Here is a 21,603-nt window from a genome sequence, read left to right on the forward strand (position 1 = left end):
GTGCATGCTTTTAAATATTTTGATGCATAATTAAGACTATTGTGAACTCAACCATCTGACATACAAATGCATAGGTAAATATAGTCACAACAGCCAGTGGAGGCTGCACAGACAGAGACTTATTCACTGAACATGAAAATATTTGTTGTGTCAGGATAGGGCTTCTACTGGCATCACTTGCTTTCTCTTTCTATAAGCTAATCTTTATCAATTTCTGTTTATTATAGTTATCTGAATTTTTGCTGCACATTGTTGTGGTATTTAATTTGACCTTGATCTTATCAAGTTTTGAAATGGGAAAGAACAACAGATACTATTGCAACAACTAAGGACAAAAACTATTCCCCCCCTCCTGCTAATCAAAAATCAGAAGTTAATCACCTTTAACTATACAGTGATAACAAAATAAATGAGTTAGTTTGTCACTTTTCAAGTGGAACTGAATTGTATGCTCAGTTCAAGGGTAAGGCTTTAGGAGAAGAATGTAAATCAGTCAGAATGTTCTCAGTATCCTGCTCTCCTCTTTTGTCCTGATACTTCCTTATTGTGTTTCAGCTTCTTGTTATGGTCAGTCTTGCTGGGGTAATCAGGCTGGTTATTTTTGCCTTGCATCTCTAAAAAGGCGACTGGTTCGTCCCAGTAGCAGGTACTGTGCAAGCCAAGTGCTATCCACCCGGCTGCATCATACCTGTGCCAAAATGTAATAGACTCCCACTGCTTCTAAAATGACAGATGGGACTTTGATTTATTGCTGTGTTGTGGGTAATTTACCTATAAAGTGTTCTGCTGTCTTGCATTATGGATTAGGTTTCTAACAGTTTTCCATATGAAATTGCAAAGCAAGCTCATTATAATTTCAGCCATGTTCGTAATGACTATATAAAATTAGCTATGAAGGCATGAAGTTATACCAGAGCCAGATTTTACACACAATCTGCTTTCTTTTCACAGTAATTATCATAGGGTTACACTTTAAATAGTTTTTTTTTAAAGGGAAACAAACAAGGAACTAACTTTTGTTTTTCAGTCTCTGTTCACATATAGTGCAAGTTACCTTTTAGCAAGAGAAAACTCTGTGATTCACACCAGATAGATATAACTGGCAGCAATTATCCCAGTTACACTAGAATGACTTTGCTTGTGTCCTGTATGTGTAGAAGGAAATAGCACTCAATATTATCTATTATAATATTATGAGTGAGAAAATAATCCGTGCTGTGCAGATTCTTTTTTTTCCTTTGCCTTGTTAGGGAGGAAGGGAAGAAAGAAGGATTGATTATTTTTATCTTGACTTTTAAATCATAATTCTCTCCTGACCTCACCCTGTTTCTTGAGGTTTGAGTAATTAAAGCATGTCTGCCTTGAAAACATAATAATTTGTATAACTAAGATATGCAATGTAGATTTATAAAGGCTTTGGAATGCAGAGGATAGCAGTAGGACCGAAACCTTTTTTCTGCAAAAGAATGTTTTTAACAGTCCTTTGTGTTCTATTGTATGCTAAATTAACAGTTTTGTCCAAGTGGTTACTAACTTTGAAAAAATACTATAACACTAATTCAAGAAACCTGTATTAGAAGAGAGACTCAGTAATGAATAGGGAACTAAAATGTTTTTATCATCTCCATGTGTTCTCATAAAGTGCACTAGACTTACCTTTTTCCAGCAGAATTCTGCAAAGGAAAAAAAAAAAAAAAATCAACAAAACCTTTAGAACACATTTTTCTAAACACTAAATGTATGCTAAAAGCATAATGAAAGTATATATTTTCATAAAAATGCACAATGCTATGGGTCTGCATTGTACGGTTTGGGATTAGGAATATGTCATTTTCACACAAGCATCTATATGATCTTCTAGACAAAATATTTGTTCATCGGATGCCTTTTATTAGGGGCAGTGCTGGATGCCTGTATATATCCAGGCAGGGCTGGCTGAACTTGTTTCTTCACTGAAGAATTTGATGTAAATGTAAATATAATTTTATATAGTATTGAAGAGAACACTGAGCAATTTTTAAATGAAAAGTGAAGGCAAGTCTTTGAGTGTTTGTTATTACACATTTGATAGGAGCTGGTAACCAGAGTTTAATGGAGCTAATTCCCTAAATTAAGAAACCTCCCTATCCTTTTTCCTCTTTCAACTTTTTTTTTTTTTTTTGGCATAGGCCTTTCTTTTCCCCTGACTTTTTAGAGAATGTAAGTAAGTGAGAGGAGCGGGCAATCGCCTGGCAGAAGAGTCTAGCTCTCTTGTTGCTGCTTCACTCCTGCACAGCATCAGGAGTTTTTCAGCTCCTGTTTGGGCAACATTAGAAGATGAACATGGGCTCACCTCAGCCAGGAATATCACGAACACCAGAGGCAGCCCAAAAGGCTAACGCAAAGGAAAATTGAGGCAGAGAGCCCCAAAAGGTGACTGATCCGTGTAACCGAGCTAGTAGAAAGGCATCTGTGACTTCTTCCTATGATATGCCTGTGAGGAAAGAAGCAGCTGGAAGTAGCAGGAGCCAAAGGATATGTGAAGTGAGAGGCAGGGAAGGATGAAGAGAGGAAAGAACTGGGACTGCACCAAAGGGAGAGGCTGTTGGCTTGTTTTAGGGAGGAACTGTGGTAGACATAGGAGCTTATAGTGAGGGATTTGTTGATGGCCCTTGAATTTATCTGCTGAGAAGAGCCTCCCATTGGGCAGTACATGACCATATCTGGAAGAAATTTGGAAATTATTTGGCATGTCCTCTGATTCTTGGGCAACAGGATAGAGATGAGCCTTTTATTTCCACCTGTGTTTCCGCCTCTTACTTTGAGCATCAGCAGCTTCTACAAGTGGACAGCGCAAACAAAATAACAGAAAAGACCCAAAGTGAGAACCGTCAATGGTAATAATTACCTGGACACCATCTCACATCACCCAGTCAGCCAGCCATGAGGTTTTGGGTTGCATAGGCAGAGTCAGGATAGCAGCTGATAATCCCTGCTGCATCAGGTGCACCTGTAAGGTAGACAACATTATTTACTGTTCAAACAGTTTTGCTAGGAAAAAATTCTGAAAAGGTGTAAGTGAACTGCTATAAAAAGGGAAAAAGAGATTAAAACTCTAATGGACTATATTGGGCCATTGATTTTAAGGCAAAACTATAAAAATCAGTGAGTAATTCTGACTGAAAAGCAATGGCACAATAAAACCACTAGCGTATGTAACTCAGTAAAGGAAAATATAATTCTTTATTGCTGAAAGATTGTGTTTTAAATTTCTGTTTGCAAAATATTTAAGAAACTGGCTCTTGCTCTGTAAGAGTTCATGATTTGGGGAAGGTAGCAAAGAACAGTGTAACCTTGCCAAACAGTGTCAAACCCAGACATTATTTGGGACAGACATAAACCTTAACTCTTCCTTGTTTTTACCTCAGCTTTATTTTCTTTCATATTTTCTCAGTCTACCAGTCTGCCCCCCAGTCCTCATGCCTGTGTCCAAGGCATCTGGCAGAGAACATGGCCTCTTTTTCTTCAAAACTCTCCTCATCTAAACCTTCCACCAGTCTTGCAGTGGCAGGAGAAGAATGCTTTTATTTTATGAAGGATGTTGTGCCACTTATGCCAACAAAGTGAGAGCTTCCCAAGACAGGGTGCAGCGGTGTAATTACACAGAATAATGTGACAAAGCAGGAAAAAGGAGAAAAAAGACTAATGAAAGCATTGTTCTGTGGTATATCCATCAATATTAGGTGTATGCCCCATTGCATGTGACATTTAAATTTGCAGTACAGTTATGAACAGGGTAGGAACAATCCTGTGGCAGGCTGAGAAAATAAACTGTCTCTATCTGCAGTGACTTAAGGCGATTCCTCAGTGTGGTGGCCTGGGTTTCTATGTCACACCAGGGCTAAAGGCACAAAATTGCTCAAAACAGAGTTTAACTTTATAATTTACATTATATCCAGTTTCTGACATACTTTGCCTGGGTGTCAGAGAGGGCTTCTGTGCTGGTCATCACTTTGAGAAAATGTCAGTATTGGATGTGAAAAACAGAAGGAAATGCCAGCTTATATTTAATATGGCTGGTGCTTTAGCCCTTAAAATCATTTGGTGTTTAGAGTACTAGTTCAGAATAAAAGTGGACTTAGATTATCAATGGCACATGTGAAACAACAGCCAGCAAAGGCTATCATGCTCACAGCCAGTGGTACTAGAGTGCAAATTGCTTTTCTTGCCATGGAAACAAAGGCTCCTTTATTCAACTCTAAAACTAAGGCAAATTTTGCTAAAATTTCAGAGTGCTCCTAAAAATACTTGAGACAGAAAGAAATAAGTCAAAGAAAATGTAAGTAATCCTTAGGTCATTTTAATTTAGAATTGTGTGTAGAATTTTTTAAGAACCCTTTGCTAGCCTTTCACTACCTTCACGTCTTTTCATAGTATCTTATAGATGTTTTGCCCACTTCTCCAAAGCTCTCTCTATTTCTCCTTCTTGTTATGGAAGAAGGAAAAAAAAGAAAATAAAGGTATTATTTGACAGAAGTTCCATTATTTCTCTTTATCAGTTACAGCTTTGTGACTTTACCTTTGGGTGAACCAAGCTATATTGAATAAAACACTTTCCCTGAGTGTTTCTGCAGAAATCATCAGCATAGAAATACAGTATCATCATTTGAGAGTTAAATCTCCATAGAGATGTGGGTAGTAATCCACTATTACTAAGAACTTTTTGAGTGTCTTTTTGGAGAATAAAAAATAAGACTTACTCTTTAGGTAAGATTTGATACATTTGGGTGATTGAAAGGTTGATGCATTGAACTATTTCTTTATTCACAACTAGAAATATCACAAGGAATGTTAGTCTATTTTTTTGAAGAAAGCTATAAATTGCCTTAAAAAACATTCTTTCCAGAATGTTCTCCATTGGCTTTTCTATCCCTGATAGGGTCTCTAGCTCTCATATTTCTCATTTTATTCTAATGAAAGAATTATCTCTAAGTCTTAAGTTCATTCACTACCTAGTGAGTAAGTTCCATAATTCTGGAATACAAGAGGATACATCTTGTTGCTCACAGGTGTTCCTCTGGAACCGTCTATAAAGATGCTTTTCAAGGGAGTACAAAAGGTTGCTTGGAGTATTACTTTACTGTCATGGCTGTCATTTATCAGCAAAGACTTCAGGTGCCATAAGTGCATTTCCCTAAGAATGTCTCTGAAGTATTTATACTTCAAGACTAGATAAAGAAAAGGTAAGGAGAAACAGAAGATGAGATTACAGATATTTTGTCAGAGTGCATGAAACACAATGGCTGGGAATGTGAAGAGGAGCAGCTTGTAGGACTGTTGCAGTTGTTGGTGTGGAAGGCTCAGGATCTTGAATATTGTGTGATATCATGTGTTAACCTCAGTGATTTAGGTGAAGCTGGAGACTTGAACAGTCTGACAAACAATTTTAGGTTATCTTAAAAAATGAAATATAATCTCCAAGCCTCCTTTATAAGTGGAAAGGCTCTTTGCATCATGCAGTAACAAGCTGTAGGCTCAAATAAAATATGGAGGAAGGTTTCGGACTGTATACATTAAACAATAGATCATAAAGTAATAATAGTAATAATGAGGTTACCTGCTCAGAGCAGGTTTTCTGGTATCCTCTAAGCTCCTGTGGTTTGTAAACAAAATATCTTAGTATTGGAGCTGTCTGACACTGATGCAGGTGTTTACACGTGAATTGCCTGCAAGGAGGTGGATTAATTGCAGCCAATGGCCCTGTGCAGACCCTTCTTTCCCACAAGTAGCATCTGCATGGGATGAGTCTCTGTCAGTTTTTCCCACCACCTTGATTCTGTGTAAGTGATTATACTCTATTGGAAAAGCAAGGTGAAATGTGATCATCTACATTGCTATTTCTATCCCTATGAAGAACAAGAGAACTTTCTGTCTCTGTCTGCCTTGATTTGTGCTTACTAGGCAAAGCAGAAAAGACACGGAGAGATGCCCAGCCTAGAAGAACCATTTCCTCATCATTAGGACACTGTCAGGTCTTTGATCAGAGGTCAGGAAAAGCAATACATCCTATAACTGAGGAACTGGACCATCTTTGTTTACTGAAGAATCTTCTCTCCCTTTAGCTTTGAACAGACCTTCCCATGCATGATAAACTTATTGCCAGGCAAGTGTCTTTGAAATGGATCCATTTAAAAAGCAAGTTATTTTTCATGAAACAGCATTTCCCACTAATTAATACAAATAGAACTGGCAAGCCATAATTAGGTCTTACCATAGCCAGAATTTCCAAGATCGGCAGCTGTGTCGTGCCAGTGTTTCTGTCTTGCTTGTTCTGGTGCTGTTAGTAGCATAGCTGTTGGCACAACACCAAGAGATGTAACAATTACGGTGCAAATAAAACTTTTTGTTTCTTCTTTTCATTACAACTATTAAACAATAGAGATAAAGTTACCTAAAGTTGACCTAATTATACCTTTTTCTATATTCCTTTTCTAAATTACTACGTCAGATCGCTTCTTGAAATAACTGCATTTCCTGTGTGTGAGATGCTAACAACTAAGCACGCCCATTTAGCTAAAGGCGTTGTAGCATGTGGTGACTTTAGCATTATGCAATGTTTCTGTATTGCAGGGTCAATGGAGTGAGGTGAAGCCTATGCCATGGGAAACCACTGCTCCTGATAGGCAGACTCAACATGCATCTCTCAAAAAATTCCATTCAAATGAAAATAGGTGATTGACATCTGTCACCCTGTGTCCTTGGTCAGCATCAAAGGTAGCTGCAGCGTGCATTCAGTGCCTAGGGACAGATGTCCCCATTACAGGTCCTTCAGCTGCACAAACTGCTGCTCATGCCAAGGACTGAACTGAAGGTGTGACTGAGCAGAGACGGGCTGATCTCCCTCACCCCCTTCTTCCCCCAGAGTGTATGTAGGCAATAACTCCTTGTGCCTCCTCTCCCTCCACTCCAGGCACTTCTTCTAATGTGTATTCTTTTTTACTGGCACAGGCATATTGAAAAGAAAAAAAATTGAATCCAAAACATTCAAAAGATAAGGAAAATTGTACAAGATGACTGGATAGGTATTAAATTTCGCTTTGAAACTGGCAATTTTAAGGAGACCATTACAGCATATCTGATATTTTTTAATAAACTGTCATCTGTACAGTATTTTCCGCATTAAAAAAAAAGAAAATAATCCTGCCTTAGACTTGATACAGTTTCACCTATAGTAGCATGGGGAAGAGATGCTTTTCTTTTCATGCCTTGGGGCTTTGATAGTTGTTTCATTAAATCAGAGTTCTGTCATTGCCTCTGTGAAGAGAGGAACTAGCCTGGTTTTCATGCTCCTTCCCTTCCCTCCCCTTTTTAAAACAGTAAAAAGCAAATTTGTGCGAGATAAAGAACAGACTAAGAAAACAAATCCTATTCAGAAAATTCCCCATAACTTACTTAATTTCTCAATTACACTAATTGAAAAGAACCATAATAAGAGATTGTGTATTTTGTGGCAATTGAAAGGAAATGTTTAATTATTGCATGTAAGTAAAATGACAGGTTAAAGCATTCTTGGAAGCAACAGTGCTCTTCGGGAGGTGCTTAATGAAAAATAGACAATAAACAGACGGTAGTTTTTAGGCTAAACAAATCACTTCAGTTCCATCTCATGATAAAGAACTATAAAAGTGAACCTGTCATACCAGTCAGCAGGAAACTTACTTTTTATTTTGATCTATGGTTGATTATAAAGTAGTTTTTTTCCTTCTGTGAAAATCCCTGTATGCTAAGCAGAGTAGCAGTGAAGAAAGCAGATTGTAGAAATATCCTTGGATTCATAGTGAGTTCAGCCATTCAACGACTGTGGGATGGACAGGTGAGCTTACTGCTTTGCCGCTACTGAAATAAGATAACCAAAGGGTTGATTGGCAGGTTCACTGTTTGGTGTCTTTCCTGAACACAACCAGATCTCTGGTTTGAGAAGCATCTGTGCTTACTCATTTTTGGTATATACGGTTGTCATCACAGATAATCATCCTATAAGTAAATGTTAAGGCTAGCGCTAACTTCAAGTTTGACCAAATAGTTGGTTAGAGATTGTCCTTTGGTGCCTCAACAGTCAGATCAAAAGTTCAGCTGGCTCATTAAATAACCTGCCATTGTAGACTAGAGGACTATGCATAAATGAGAGGTGTTTGCGAAATGGAAGTAATTCCTTTTTTCCAATGTGGTTGGGGGAACACGTACAAGAGAGGGGCAGGGATTTGAGTCTTGTCCCTATTTGAAACATGGAGATATTTCGGCATGCAAAACCGTTCTTTCTTTTCCTAATAATCCCAGTCAAAGCTAGATTGAAAAGGATTTTAAAAGGATGAACTGCACAAACGCCAGACATACAGTAACCCTTGCAAGGGGTGCAGCAATGTTTCTTGACTCCTGGTTGAATTTCCAGTGGAGGACAAGAGTCTCCTTTGGCCAAGCACATGGAAACCAGCTGCAGCCCTCCAGTGAGTCTGGAGCAGGAGCCTAAAGAGATTATTTTTAATATTGGGACAGAAGCAATGAGTCCACTCCTGTACAGGTAAAAAAACCTGTTGTCGTATGGAAGAGAATGAGTGCTACAATTATCAAATATATAGTAGCAGCTACTGAAGATAATGCTTTTAAATATTAGGTGAGACTGAACAGAAGTTGAGCTTAAATACTTTAGGAATATTCACCCAGAATTCTTTATAGCTCGGGAAGCTGTTTTTGACATTTCTCTCCTTTCTGTCCTCTGGTAATCTAAAAACCATTCAGGTTGTCAACTAAGGGCAGTAGGTGAAAGCTTAGTCCTATGCTGTGTTTGCATAACATGAGGGCTTTGCAATAATGAGGAATACTCATTAGTGAGGTAGGATTCCCTTACTGTAGAAGAGAGTTGATTGGCGATCATGTTCTGCACTCCGTTGTAGCTGCCAGTAGCTGAAGCTCCAGGCAAGGGGCATCAGTGCAGCTAATACAGAGCAGCAGACCCACTATATTATTGTTTGGTTCTGTAATGGTGAATCGAGGCACACAAACAGTTGGTGAATGGATTGTATGACTAACAACTGCAGAGAAGAGATAATAACTTCAGAAACCTTTTATCACCCAGGTGACAGGTTCATTAAACAGCACTGTTTGCAGTCTGAGATGGAAAAGATGCATATAACAGTATCCTGCAGTATCTACATGCCCTGCTCAGACTCCCACAGTCAAACAATGGCTGGGCCAAATATGGGGGTTCCCCATCTTTTGGGAGCAGGAATACTGGTTTTACCTCATTTACACCACTGTGTGTCAGGAGTAATGCTTGCAGCTGGTGACACGCTAAGGAGTTAAAGAAAAGAAAAATACAAGGTTCTTGGAATAAATGTGACAAGAGAAATTTGAATTGAAAATCTGTTAAATAGCCATTAATAATTATAAGCTATGCAATTCTTCTCACTCCTTTCCCACTAATCTGTAACTTAATGTCTTTTATTATTATTTTAACATAGAAGCCATTTACAAAGTTAGACTGGAAGTTCTTACAAAAGGAAGAAAAATGTAGCCTGCTGTCTATGATTGTCTGATGTTATTCAAATTCTTCCTGGGAGAATTGAGCCTCAGGGACTTTTTTCAGACATTATTTTTATTTATACAAATTAGATTATTCATTCAGCAAACAGAAGCAATATCATGTGATATCTAAACATACAACCACACAGCTCAGCTAGTGAGTTGGAACTATTGAATATTGGGTTAAAAGATCATTTTAAAAGCTTATAAACAATATATTATCTAATTTCTCAAATGACTGAGTGAAAAAAGCAAATTAATTTATTGCTTCCTATGAGAGGGAGGTAGGTATCATAAAAAGGGGGAAATGTGCCATATGAAATTGCACATTCTGTTTTTTGGCAGTGGGGACATGACATGTAATTTGTACATACTATTTTAATAGTGTTGCATAATGGAATATATGGAATTTAATTGAAACAGCTTATAAAGTGTTTTAGCAAAGAGGCTGCTTAACATACTCAATGTTTTCATTCAAAATAGTACCTTTAAATGGAAGTTATGTATTTTCATTTTGTGGTCTTTGCACAGAATTTTGCAAATCTTATCCCTTTAATCTTAAAAAGTATATTTTGCTGAAAGATTGTTTTTAAAAAATGATGTTACTCTTTTTTCAGAAGGCAAAAAACTGTTCCCCTTCATATTCTTTCAGTACTCATTCATTGCACTTGCAGTTATCCTTCTGCTGCAGAATGAAATCTCAACAAATGAAATAATATATTGCTTAAAAATTAATTGCCTGTGAATTTTTGGTCAGGCAAAACTTCAGTTGGCATTTTTTACATTCCCTCTTCAATGTAATATGAGTGATAAGTCAACATTCAGTTGAATACTAAATTTAAGCATAGTAGACATTACAGATACTTCTGTGAATTGTAAACCAGAAGGTTATTTTGATAGGTTTCATTTTTAACCAGGAATTGAAGTTTCCTGCATAGTTAATAGTTTGTGTAATTCCGTGATTATTTGCTTTCCAAGTCCACTTAGACATTTGAATAATTTTGAGAAAGAGGCAATAAAACCTCTCATGTAGTTAATGTGGCAAAGCCTCTACCCAGCTGCAGTTCGTTGCAAATGTGTGATCATCGTTCAGTTCTGTCCATGTCCATACAGCTTTTGTTACCTCCAGAGCTATGTATTAGCACTGCTTGAGGGGGAGGTGGATATTTCTAATACCAAACACACTTTCCACAAAGCAAAATTTTCCACCAAAACCATTAACCTTTCCACACTCCAAGAGAATTATATCCATTTTCCTTTTATAAAAATGAACAGCACCAAAATCAATGAAACAAACAAACCCAAAATACATAATTCTGGTTTAGCTTAAAACATTTTACATTTTGTTTCGGATAGCTTCCATGTTAAGCTGTATTTGCTTAAACAACCATTGCAAATGGTATCCCTCGCGTTCTGTATCTCAGGATCCCTGTTGAACCTCCCCTCTTTTCCTGCAATGTCATCTGTCTGGTACCTCCTGCATAGAAGTGAAGGGCCTAGAACTCCATGAATAAGCAAATTAATGTCAATGTCTAGATGCTTTGAAACAATTCCCTCTCTCCCCCACCCCCTGCCCTGAACTACAGCAGAAAGTTTTTCACTTTTTTCTTCACTGAAAAAAAAATTAAAAAAAAAAAAAATCTGTAGGTAGAAAATAAAATCTTGTGCCCAGCAAAGTGAAGGACAAGAGGAGTGAAGCTCCTTGTTTCCTTCAGCTTGTTTCAAGGCCTTAACAGCACAATAGCATAGAGAAAAAGGATTTTGACATCAATGATACCTGCTTATATTTTGTGGGAAGTGCGGGAATTACATTTCAACTCCTGAGGTGTAAACCCAATGAACTTTCACAGGGATTAAAAATACTGGACAATTGTTTCATAACATTGTAAGCTGTGTGTTTATAGAAATGCTTTACCAAGAAAAAGCTATTTGGACCATATGAAAATATTGGGACTCTGCCTTTTTATTCAACACTTACTTGAAAACCTATTAAGATGAGCTGGTTTTTGAAATGCCATATGCTCTGCCAGGTAAGAGAATCATGTGCCTAGTCACTACTAAAAAGTTAGTCAGGGGAGAAATTTTATAATTATATTGCTTTACTAGAATTAAATCCTTTATACTTCAGACCGTTTTGTAGTTCAGTGCATTTTGTCAGTTGTTATTCAGTGATGTGTTGGCATACTAACTGCCTTTCCCTTTTAATAAGATAGAACCTCATTTATTGCACTTCCAATGTAGAGGACCCATCTGCTTTTCTCCATAAGTCTGAAACGCAAATATAAAATCCTCACTTGGCATTTGATAACTAAAGATTCATCAGTGTCTCCCTGTAGCATTCACTTTCTTCTTTTAAAAACTAAATTTATTAAATTTCTTCCTTTAAGTCTAAAATTTTAGGAGCACAGTTATAAGGGCGAATGAACTTGAAAGTAATCCTTTAGTATTTTCCTATTGGATCGGTTGCTGTATATATATGTGTATCACATTAGAAAGGTTCATATTTTAGAATCTTTAAATAAAACATTATTTTAAAATACATGGTTACAGTTGATGTTTAGCTAATTTGTCAGTGCTAGTCACTTAGACCTCCCCTAGGGTCAATGGAGAGAGAAAGAGAAGGATGACAAAGGTGAATTTATGACATGTATGCGAGACATGAATTTTAGAATGAGATTAATTGCCCCTTGTTATATCTCTCTCTGGTTATGAGAGAGAGAGTCAGGGTAACTGGTTTAAATTATACACTTGACTTTTAGAAAGCTGAACTAAGGTATCGCACTAAAAACTTTCCATTCTTTTTTGTCAGTTCACATTTTTCAAGACTATTTAGCACAGAAAGCGAGCAGTCTTAATTTTATAATTCCAAAAGTTTCTGTTCAAAGTCCAATTTTGGTGATAGTCAAATTTGCTGCCTTTTGATTTTCTTGATTTTTTGAAAGTAGCCATAGATGAAAATTTACAAATATGAAAATCATTTAAGTATTGGGATGTATAAGGAGTTTCTGGCATCTGTTCTATGTGACACCTTCTATATAGACCATAACATGTCATGTACACAAAACTGATTTTCTTTAGGGTATGTAGACCTCCTCCTGCTCTCACAAGCAAAGCTAGTGTAAGACAGCAATTTTCTTTGCTTTCACATGTACTGCTGCTGGTCCTTCCCCCAGTTTGGTCATGGGCCCATTGCAGGTTTTCTAGATATCAAGCTGGAACAAGCCTAGTAGAAAAATACCTAAAGGCATGATACTGTCACTAGGCTTGCATAATAGCTTCAGGAGTGTGCTGATGAGTTCAATGATGATATGAACCTCAGGATGGTATAAGGCTTCAGATGCTAATATTATAGAAAGATCAAGATACTTTGTAGAAAGATTGAGCTGAGTTTTGAGAGGCGAAGTAATAAGATGAAATTCAGAATTTAAAAATCAAAGCACTCAGGTACTAGTACAAGCTGCTTTTCTAAACTGGAGGATGAGGAGCACTGCAGTTGCAAGTGGCAAGGAGAAAATGAGGAATCTAAGTGATGAAGCTGCTCATAGAATGACTGAAAACAACCATTTCAATGCATCTTGGTTTTCCACTAGATGGGAAAGTAATAGTAGTATGAATTATGAATTGATGAGACTTCCTCTAAAATATTACGTACAGTTCTAGTAATTGCAGTTGGAGAAAGATGAACTGAAGTCAGAATGGATGAAAAAGATGAAGGCCAGTATGCTGTTTTCTGAACAAAAAGTAGAATAGACTACTTGGACGAGGCTGAGAAGAGACATGATTCCCATCTATAAACACTCCAGAGAGAAATACCAAGGAACACAAGCTTTTGGAGCTGCTAGATAATTTTGTACTAAGCATTAATTGATTTAAACTGCATCTGTGTACATTTAGATTGAAATTTTAAATAAGATTCAGAACTAAATAGAAGACCATTGAGCTTCTTGAAACAATATTCATAAAGCATTGAAGGAGAGAGAAAGTCTAACTGGTTTTGAGATGGCTTGACTTGTTTATAAGGAGTTCCGTGATCTGAGGTTTTACAATATCAGGGGAATAAATTGAATAACTCAGGGGACCTATTTTTCCTAATGTAGTTTAGAAACCATGCAGAATTTTGATGGTTCTTTGCTTGATGTTCATTATTTAGAAAGGCTTCAATCTTGATCAAATTGCCTCCTCTCACCTTTCTGCTCCTTCTCAGTGAGTTAAATCTGCATATTGCAATGCTGCTTAGATTCTTATTTAATACATGACAGGCAAGCAATTTCAAACCATTTTAAGAATACTGATGAGTTTATTGCATTTAAATTGTGGGACTGAACTTCCTTAATTCAGCAGAAGGATTTTACAAATTATTTCTGCTTTCTTTTTACATTTGTAATCAGTATATAGGATTTTTTTTTTACATCACATTGAAAACTTTGTATTCGTAAGGCTGTGGCTTTGACTGGATGTAAACCTCCAATAAAGTGCTACTTCCTCTTTTTTTTTCCTAGCCTGTCTATATGTGTTTCATTTTATATTAACATCTTGTATGCTAAAAACACAATTAAAATATTTTATTAATGTACTTCAAGGGTCAGGATTACACTTGTGGTAAAAGGAAAGAGAACCTGAACATAAACATTTTTACAGATGCTTACAGTTTTTTTGGGGGAGCTTTCATAGAAGTGAGTCTCTGTTGCCAAGGACAAAATCATTGTACAAAGTGCAAAAGGCATATTGTTCAAGCTGGATTTTCAAGTGGCGGTGCAGGGACCTAGGTAATTTAAAAAAAGCTAGTCAGTTATCAATGTAGTTGAGTGCTGACGTTTTGGAAGAATCTGACATTGGCACTTGTTGTATTCAGGTAGTTTGTGTGTGACCAGGTCCAGGTCCAGGTACAATAAGAGAATGTCATTAGTTTCATAGTTTTTAACTGATACTTTTCATGTATTTCATGTTTATATGGTTTATTGTATCAAGGACTGAATGTTAAGCTGTAAAGATTATTAGGACTCTCAGAATTTTTTCAGCTAAAAAAGGCAACTTGATAGTTATGAAATTTTATGAGGAAAGGACCTGGTAGGCTCAACTTATGTACTAAAATATCTTGTGAGAGATCAACATTCAGGTTTCCATTTTACTGGTTTCATTGGGATATTGCCTGTATTGGTCTACTGTCTTATTTTTAAAATATTTTCCCTGCTTCAGTTGCAAATTGTTATGAAAAAGACCTCACTCCTCTCCTTTGTCTTTTTCCATTCCTATTTTTTTAAGGATAACTGTAGTTTCCTAACCAACTCTACTAAGGACCTCATGTGATCAATGTCATACTACTCACCTTTTGCTGGAGGACCATAGTAGCAGAATTTTGCTACATACAGGGAGCCCATGAATAAGATTATGGCTGAAACAACAAGAAGCAGTTATTACTGGATGATGCTTTGCAGTAAAAATCTGTGAAATACTACCTAACTTTGAAATCCACTTAGCTGTCACCTATTTCAGCAATTTTATTTGTTTATTTGTGTAGCATTTATGGGTATTTTCATTTCAGTGATGAATATAAAACACTGGGATAGAAATTACTGAAATTATGGCAGTGCAATATATAAATCACATTAATATACGTACTCATTTTAGGACAAACAATTGAACACTCACCTTGAAAAAGAGATAGGCATGGAGCAGTCAGCAACACAGTATTTCTTCCATTCAGTGAGATATTGAATAGAACAGGAATACATAGTTGTAGCAGGTATGAAAAACAGCATCAGCATTCAAAAATACTGTTTACTTCTATGAAAATATAAGACAACATGTAATGAATTTGAGAGATAGGAAGATTAAAGTGCAAAAAGAATATATGCTTTGTACAGGCGAAAAACAGAGTAGATAGTATAGAGGCACAGCAGGATACAAAAATAGGTATTTGTATGAATAATAAAAGCATTTTAAATGGCATCAAGTAGGATCAGAAGGCTTGTGATCTCCGTATTTCAGAGTATAGGCCAGCTGATCCAGGGAAAGAAAGAAAGATGACAATCTTTTTATTTAATTGCAGTCAGCTATATCAGTATGCATTAAGAAGTTTTTTAAAGCAGTCTGAAAGCATTTGATTACCAGAAAACATATTAAGGTTAACTGGACCATGTTTAGGGTTTTATGGAAATAAAAAAAGTCACTTGTGTGTAGTAACATTAGACAAAACAACAATGTTCTCATTTGAAAACGTTTATCTTGGCTTTCTTTTGTCTTGCCATGTCTTCATCCAGCGCAGGCTCTGCTGAATAGCCTGGATTCCTCTTTCTCTCCTCAGAACGCTGGAATCAGAGTTAGTTTTCTGTTGCTTTTAGAGACCTCTGACATCCCTTTAGATGTGCACGCATGGAGTCCCTCACTAAACAGTCCTCCCTGGAAAATGAAGTGCTCCTTGTGTCAGGCAGAAGCAAGGATGGAAAGGCAATTTGAAATTAAAAAAAGAGTTTTAACACAGTCATTTATGTTTTGAATATAGTCTGGTGCTTCCCATGTGGCATAAGAAAAGGAAAAAAAAAAAAGGAAAGAAATTAAAGTCAGTTGTGAGGGAACTTGCTGTGGCTCTGAAAATTATTTCACGCATATGTAAGCACCAAAGGTGCTTTAGTGAATGTGGACTTAAGCCATGTCTTTTCTGGATAAAGCAAAAAAACCCAAGAAAACAACAAACAAACAAACCCCTAAAATCAAACCAAAACAAAACAAAACAAAAAACCCATGCAAACCAAAATTTTCAACCTGGAAGGGAAGAGATACAGGATACAGTATAATGAGAAGAGTCAGAGAGAAATTATTCCACTCATATAAAGATGCAGGTTCAAGTGTCAGGTCTGATGGATGACTCAGGATCAGTTACAGCTCTTTTAAATATGATTAAAATACAAAGTTTTGACAAAATTTAACTTCACTGACAATTTTATCAACTTCATATGTAAAATCACACCTAGAAAAATCAGGGGAAAAAGCTACTGAATTTTCATTTTTATTCAAGGGATTCACAATGCTAGTGAGAATTTTTAAACCTTTTTGACATGGGTTTTTTCCCCCCAGAAAATAGTTCATTTCTCTTTAAGTTATTTGCATTTTTTACATGAGTAAAAAACCCCAACAAAGTTCATTGTAATTATTTAAAAGTGAAAAACATCTCCATTTCTAACCATTATTGATATCTGTGATACCCATAGAGAAAATATTCTTCAGAATTAACTTGGAAAAATTAGTGGTTTATTACACGAAATAAGCAAGACCATATTCATTTTGATCTCTTTGCATCTTCATTTTAGCCGTTTTTTGCAACTGGCATGTGACACATCACAGTGATATAACATATAGCATGCTGAAAAAGTGAACTTGCTTTTCTGAGAAATAAACCAGTAATCATTACTTGGACTGAGTTAGTGGAAGATATCAGTTGCTGAAGAAAAGACTGTTAGAAGTTTTGAGGGAACTCTTCACGTGAATGCTATGACAGAACGTCAAGAAGGGAGCAGTAGTAGCGTGAATGATACAGAATATGAGTGAAAATAACACTGAGAAAGATTAAGAAAAGATTTATTACAGGGTGATAGTGATAGTATACTGTACACTCACAGGGTCAGATAATTTGACATAGGAAGAGACCTTGATAGTATTTTAGATGGTTAAATATTTCTTGGAATTGTGGGAGACTTTAACTTCCTTCTTGTAGATTTTTTGAAGAAAATGTTGCTAATATGCAGCTGCCCCTATTATTCTGTGTGTTACTAATTTGGAAACATTTTAAGATACACCAGTGATAAGCACTACCTTCCTACTAGTTTTATTTTTTCTGTTTCCCTAAAATTCTCATGTGTAAGCATAAACCCTGGTATAGAAAAGAACTCAGGTGTGTGGGAGAAAGCACCTATTCAAATAACAGCACTAATGAAAGGGAGCAGTGTAAATTGCTGGCAAAGCAAATCGCTTTTAGCATGAATGTTCTCTTATTCAAGGTCATTCTCGATAAAAGTCCTTCGCAGCTCTCTTACAATATACATCTCAATGAATGTCTATTTTTTGTTAACAAGGATTACTCCTCATTAGTGTTGCTCAAGCACATTTGTATGCAAATAAAGTTGGGTAGAGGGGTGCAGCCCCTGTCCTAGGGAGCACAGTGAAGTCCCTTCCCTGCCCCTGTGTATGTACGACAACACGACACACGTTACGTATCCTTACATGGGGCCACAGCAGTGGAGGGCTGGACACAGACACGAAGGGGACATTGCGCAGTGCATCTTCTCCTTGGCTTTGCTGCAGAAAAGCTGGAGCGCTGCACAGCAGCTAGGGCTATGTGACCACCTTGGTGAGGTATGTAGAGCACTGGGCAATCTCATGTCCTTTCCCTCTAAGTAAATCTGTGCCTAGATTAGCTGTGACTGATTAGTGGGGTAATTTTAGAAGCAATAATTTGTTTATGCTGGGGCATGTCTGTCTTCTGGTGACCCACAACTCTGATTCAAACCCACAATGTATGGATGAATTTCTCCATATCAGATCAGAAACTGATGATGAGCATGCAAATTTAAATCTCGCTTCTAAAGGATGGGGGTGAAGAATTCTTGCTTCAGAGGTGCAAAATAGCTGTACAGAGGTTAAATCAGACTTACATATTCATCATACATTGTTAAATAGTCCCATGCAAAATTACTTTCCTCTGATTTGTGGAATGCATGTTGTACACATGGCCTCATCTAATCTTATGCCACTTTGCAAAGCAAAAACTAATTTCAGTTCCAGAGGATGCAGCAGCCTTCAGTTATACAAGTTAAAGGATATGTGCTGCAGTTCGTAAGGAGTGCTTGTACATTATAAATTCATGTAATTGCTCTACAGAGATGCTGATCCTAATTAAGACTTCATTGGCTTTTTCACTGAAAACAGTTAAAATTGCCTAATTAAGCATGGAAAAAATGAATAAAAAAATTAAATGAAGACCCTTTACAGAAGTAAACCAAGTTTCTGCCAAGTTTTAACTCACCTATAAGCCTGGGAGGGCTTTTATCCTCTTCAACTGAGACAAGAAAGGGAGTTCTGAGGGGCAAAAGTCTTGGTCAGGTGGTACTTGTCCATTTGTGGTACAGGCAACTTCTCCATTTTGTGGGTCTGAAATGTATCACATGGTTTAGTACAGTACAACTCTGAGTATGTTAGTTTGGGACTTTCTTTTCTGAAAATTATGCTATCCAAAAAGGCTTCTGAAGAAGGGATGCAAACAAAGCAGAAGACAGGACAGAGGACTAGTAGAAACAAGGAGACCAAATGCGCAAGGTAAATGAAGTGAGATCCTCTGAGTCTCCTGGGTCTTGGCATCTCTCTTCCCCCACTTTCTATTTCCTGATGTCATGCTTATTTTTCCAGTTCACTTCTCTTTTCTCTTCATTCCTCCTGAGGAATGCTTTCTACTTCATTATTTCCACAGATTTTAGCTTTGTTCTTCAGTCACTTTATAAGCATACACAACATTAATATGTTGCATATTAATACAGCATAGCCAGTTTCTGAAATTTCATACCTTAAACTCTCTCTGAATGCAGCACTAGAGACGTAGATGGACACTGTGTACAGGTTCCCTGTCTGCTGCATGGAATGAGCTAAAAATGATGTTGATGTACTTTCACAACTTCTGTATAGCTGGGAATTTAGGGAACAAAGTGTGACAAGTGTGAGGGTTTGGCTACTAAAACTTACATATTGATGTGGATATTAGCATCACCACTAAAGACAGTTTCTATAATTTCTAGTTGTGCTGTCACATGAGTAATACTAAATTAACTAATATCTGTGTGAGGGTTCTCTGACATATGAATAAAATGTTGTCTTTATGAAATATGTAAAGCTTAAGTGGATACATGAATAAATTTTCATTTTGTAGGTGCCTTTAGATAGTAAAAAAGAGGTGTTTTTTTCTGATTCTTCCTTTTATTGTCCTGACAGTACAAACAAGTGGAACAGTACATGTCATTCCACAAGTTACCTGCTGAAATGCGCCAGAAGATCCATGATTACTATGAACACCGCTACCAAGGCAAGATCTTCGATGAAGAAAACATTTTGAATGAGCTCAATGATCCCCTCAGGGAGGTAAGATTAAAGTATTTGAGTAGTTCTCCGTGGTGCAGAAAAGTTTCCTGTGTTTGCTGTTTCTGTGTTGAAATGCTCTTTCTGATTCTATTATGTAACATTTAATCTCATTTGACCTAGTCAATGAATGACCAGGAGAATGAATTTTGTATTAGATCGACACAAAGAAATAAGCAGATTTACACTCTATTCTGAACCAGTCTGTCAGAGTTACTGCCACGCAAGGATGTCAAAGACCATCGTTAATTGTTAAGAGAAACTCATGGTTTTCTGCCATTCTTTAGAACAGAGAGGCACTGGACTAGAATAGTCCTGGGTGAAAGGTTTTTTCTGCTCTCCCTACTTGCTACCCATGCTTCTGTACAGATGAAACCACTGAAAGCCACCAGTGAAGGGAGAACTGCTTTGTTTGATTCTGTGAAGTAGCATCATTGGTTAAGATGATCTTTACTTGAGATGGGGAAGCTGGAATATGATATACAAGCTATTAAAAATCTCTTTTCTTAAAACTGTAGTCTGTATTCCAGTTTGGTGGTTTATGTCATGTCATGCCATGTCATGTCTGGAAGCAAGGTGCTTGTGTGGGAGGAAGGCAGCATTCGTCTTGTTGTAATAGAGGTAGCTGCTTAATGGGAATATAAATCTGACTGTATTCTGTTGGGTGGTGCTCATGCCTGACCTACTCAAGGATGTTTGTGTTATCAGTCGGTCAATACCCTCTACTGAAAGGAGGAAAAAAAACCCAGAGAAGAATGAAGTTGAATAATTTAGAGAAGAAAGCATAAACAGGGAAAAGAGAAAAGAAACAAGAAAAGGGGACAATAAAGGAGGAACAATCTGATAGGTGTTGAAACCTGTGTAATTTTCAGTGATATCAAGTAATGCTTTTTAGTATCCTCTGCTATGGGACGAATGGTGCTGAATATATGCCTGTGTATACATATATATATATATTGAGTTTACTTTTTATATACATATATATAAACCCACCCAACAGAGCACAGGATGACATCTGTACTTTTGGAAAGATATGTCAAGGTTGGGGGTTTTTTTTAACAAGCTTCATCGCATGAGAAGAGCCTAGGTCTGTAATGCGTTCTCTGTATCATTGAATCCTGCTTTTTGTTGTGAAGGAAAAACATGTCATACAATCCATTGCCAAAATCAATCAAGCTCCGTATTTAAAACAGTTATAAGAAACAATGCGTTGTGCATTCACGGGCTCTGAGGGCAGCTGGCACAGTTTTGCCATGTCTGTGTTACCAAAGTCCAGTAGTGGCCTCCCTTCTTACAAACTGCCAGCTGGGAACAGTGAACAGTGCCCCGAATTGCTGGGTCATTGCTAGACGGTTCAAGTCAAAATCAGGCCAAACCATGATTGTTCTAACAATTTAACAGTACAGCTGACCGAATTCCAGTGCCTGGGCCAATTAATTCCCTAACATAAATGTAGCCGGAGTCCTTTCATTACATAGTGAATTTGTAAGTGTTTTGGAGGGCAGGTGGAGGGCTCTGGCTTCCGCACTGCCTCTGCCAGTTTACCCTGTGGCTTCCCTCGGTAGCTTTTGACATGTCATGAGGAGAATGTACTATTAAAAACTATCATGTAGGACAGGAAAAGTGTGGGAATTATCCCTAGAGAACAGTGACAGTCAGAACATGAAACTTGACCAGTATGGATCTTTCGTTTTGTTAAAGGAGCAGAAGTGTGTACAGACACATCAGTCACTGACATCAGAAACAGTTTCATCTATTTCTGCTTTTAAGGAAAGCATTTCTCCATAAATGAATTCCACTACCCTTCCATTGCAAAATCTTCTTTTACTAACAACAATTTGCAGTTATGGCACACTAATTACCCATCTTTCCCTCCTTCTCTCCTTGTTTCCTCCCTTACTCTCAGCCTCCCTCCCTCCCTCCGCT

At 37.2% G+C, this 21,603-nt stretch overlaps 1 protein-coding gene across 1 annotated transcript in view; it reads left to right on the top strand.

Moving 5' to 3' along the window:
* HCN1 (hyperpolarization activated cyclic nucleotide gated potassium channel 1) overlaps positions 1-21,603 on the top strand; it is a 200,908-nt gene that overhangs the window by 139,803 nt on the left and 39,502 nt on the right. The window contains exon 5 of the mRNA XM_049794339.1: positions 19,534-19,680. Coding sequence (XP_049650296.1) covers positions 19,534-19,680 — 147 coding nt within the window. The remainder of the gene's footprint in view (positions 1-19,533; positions 19,681-21,603) is intronic.

This window comes from Accipiter gentilis, chromosome Z (assembly GCF_929443795.1).
Source record: "Accipiter gentilis chromosome Z, bAccGen1.1, whole genome shotgun sequence".
In the NCBI taxonomy this organism is placed as follows: domain Eukaryota; kingdom Metazoa; phylum Chordata; class Aves; order Accipitriformes; family Accipitridae; genus Astur; species Astur gentilis.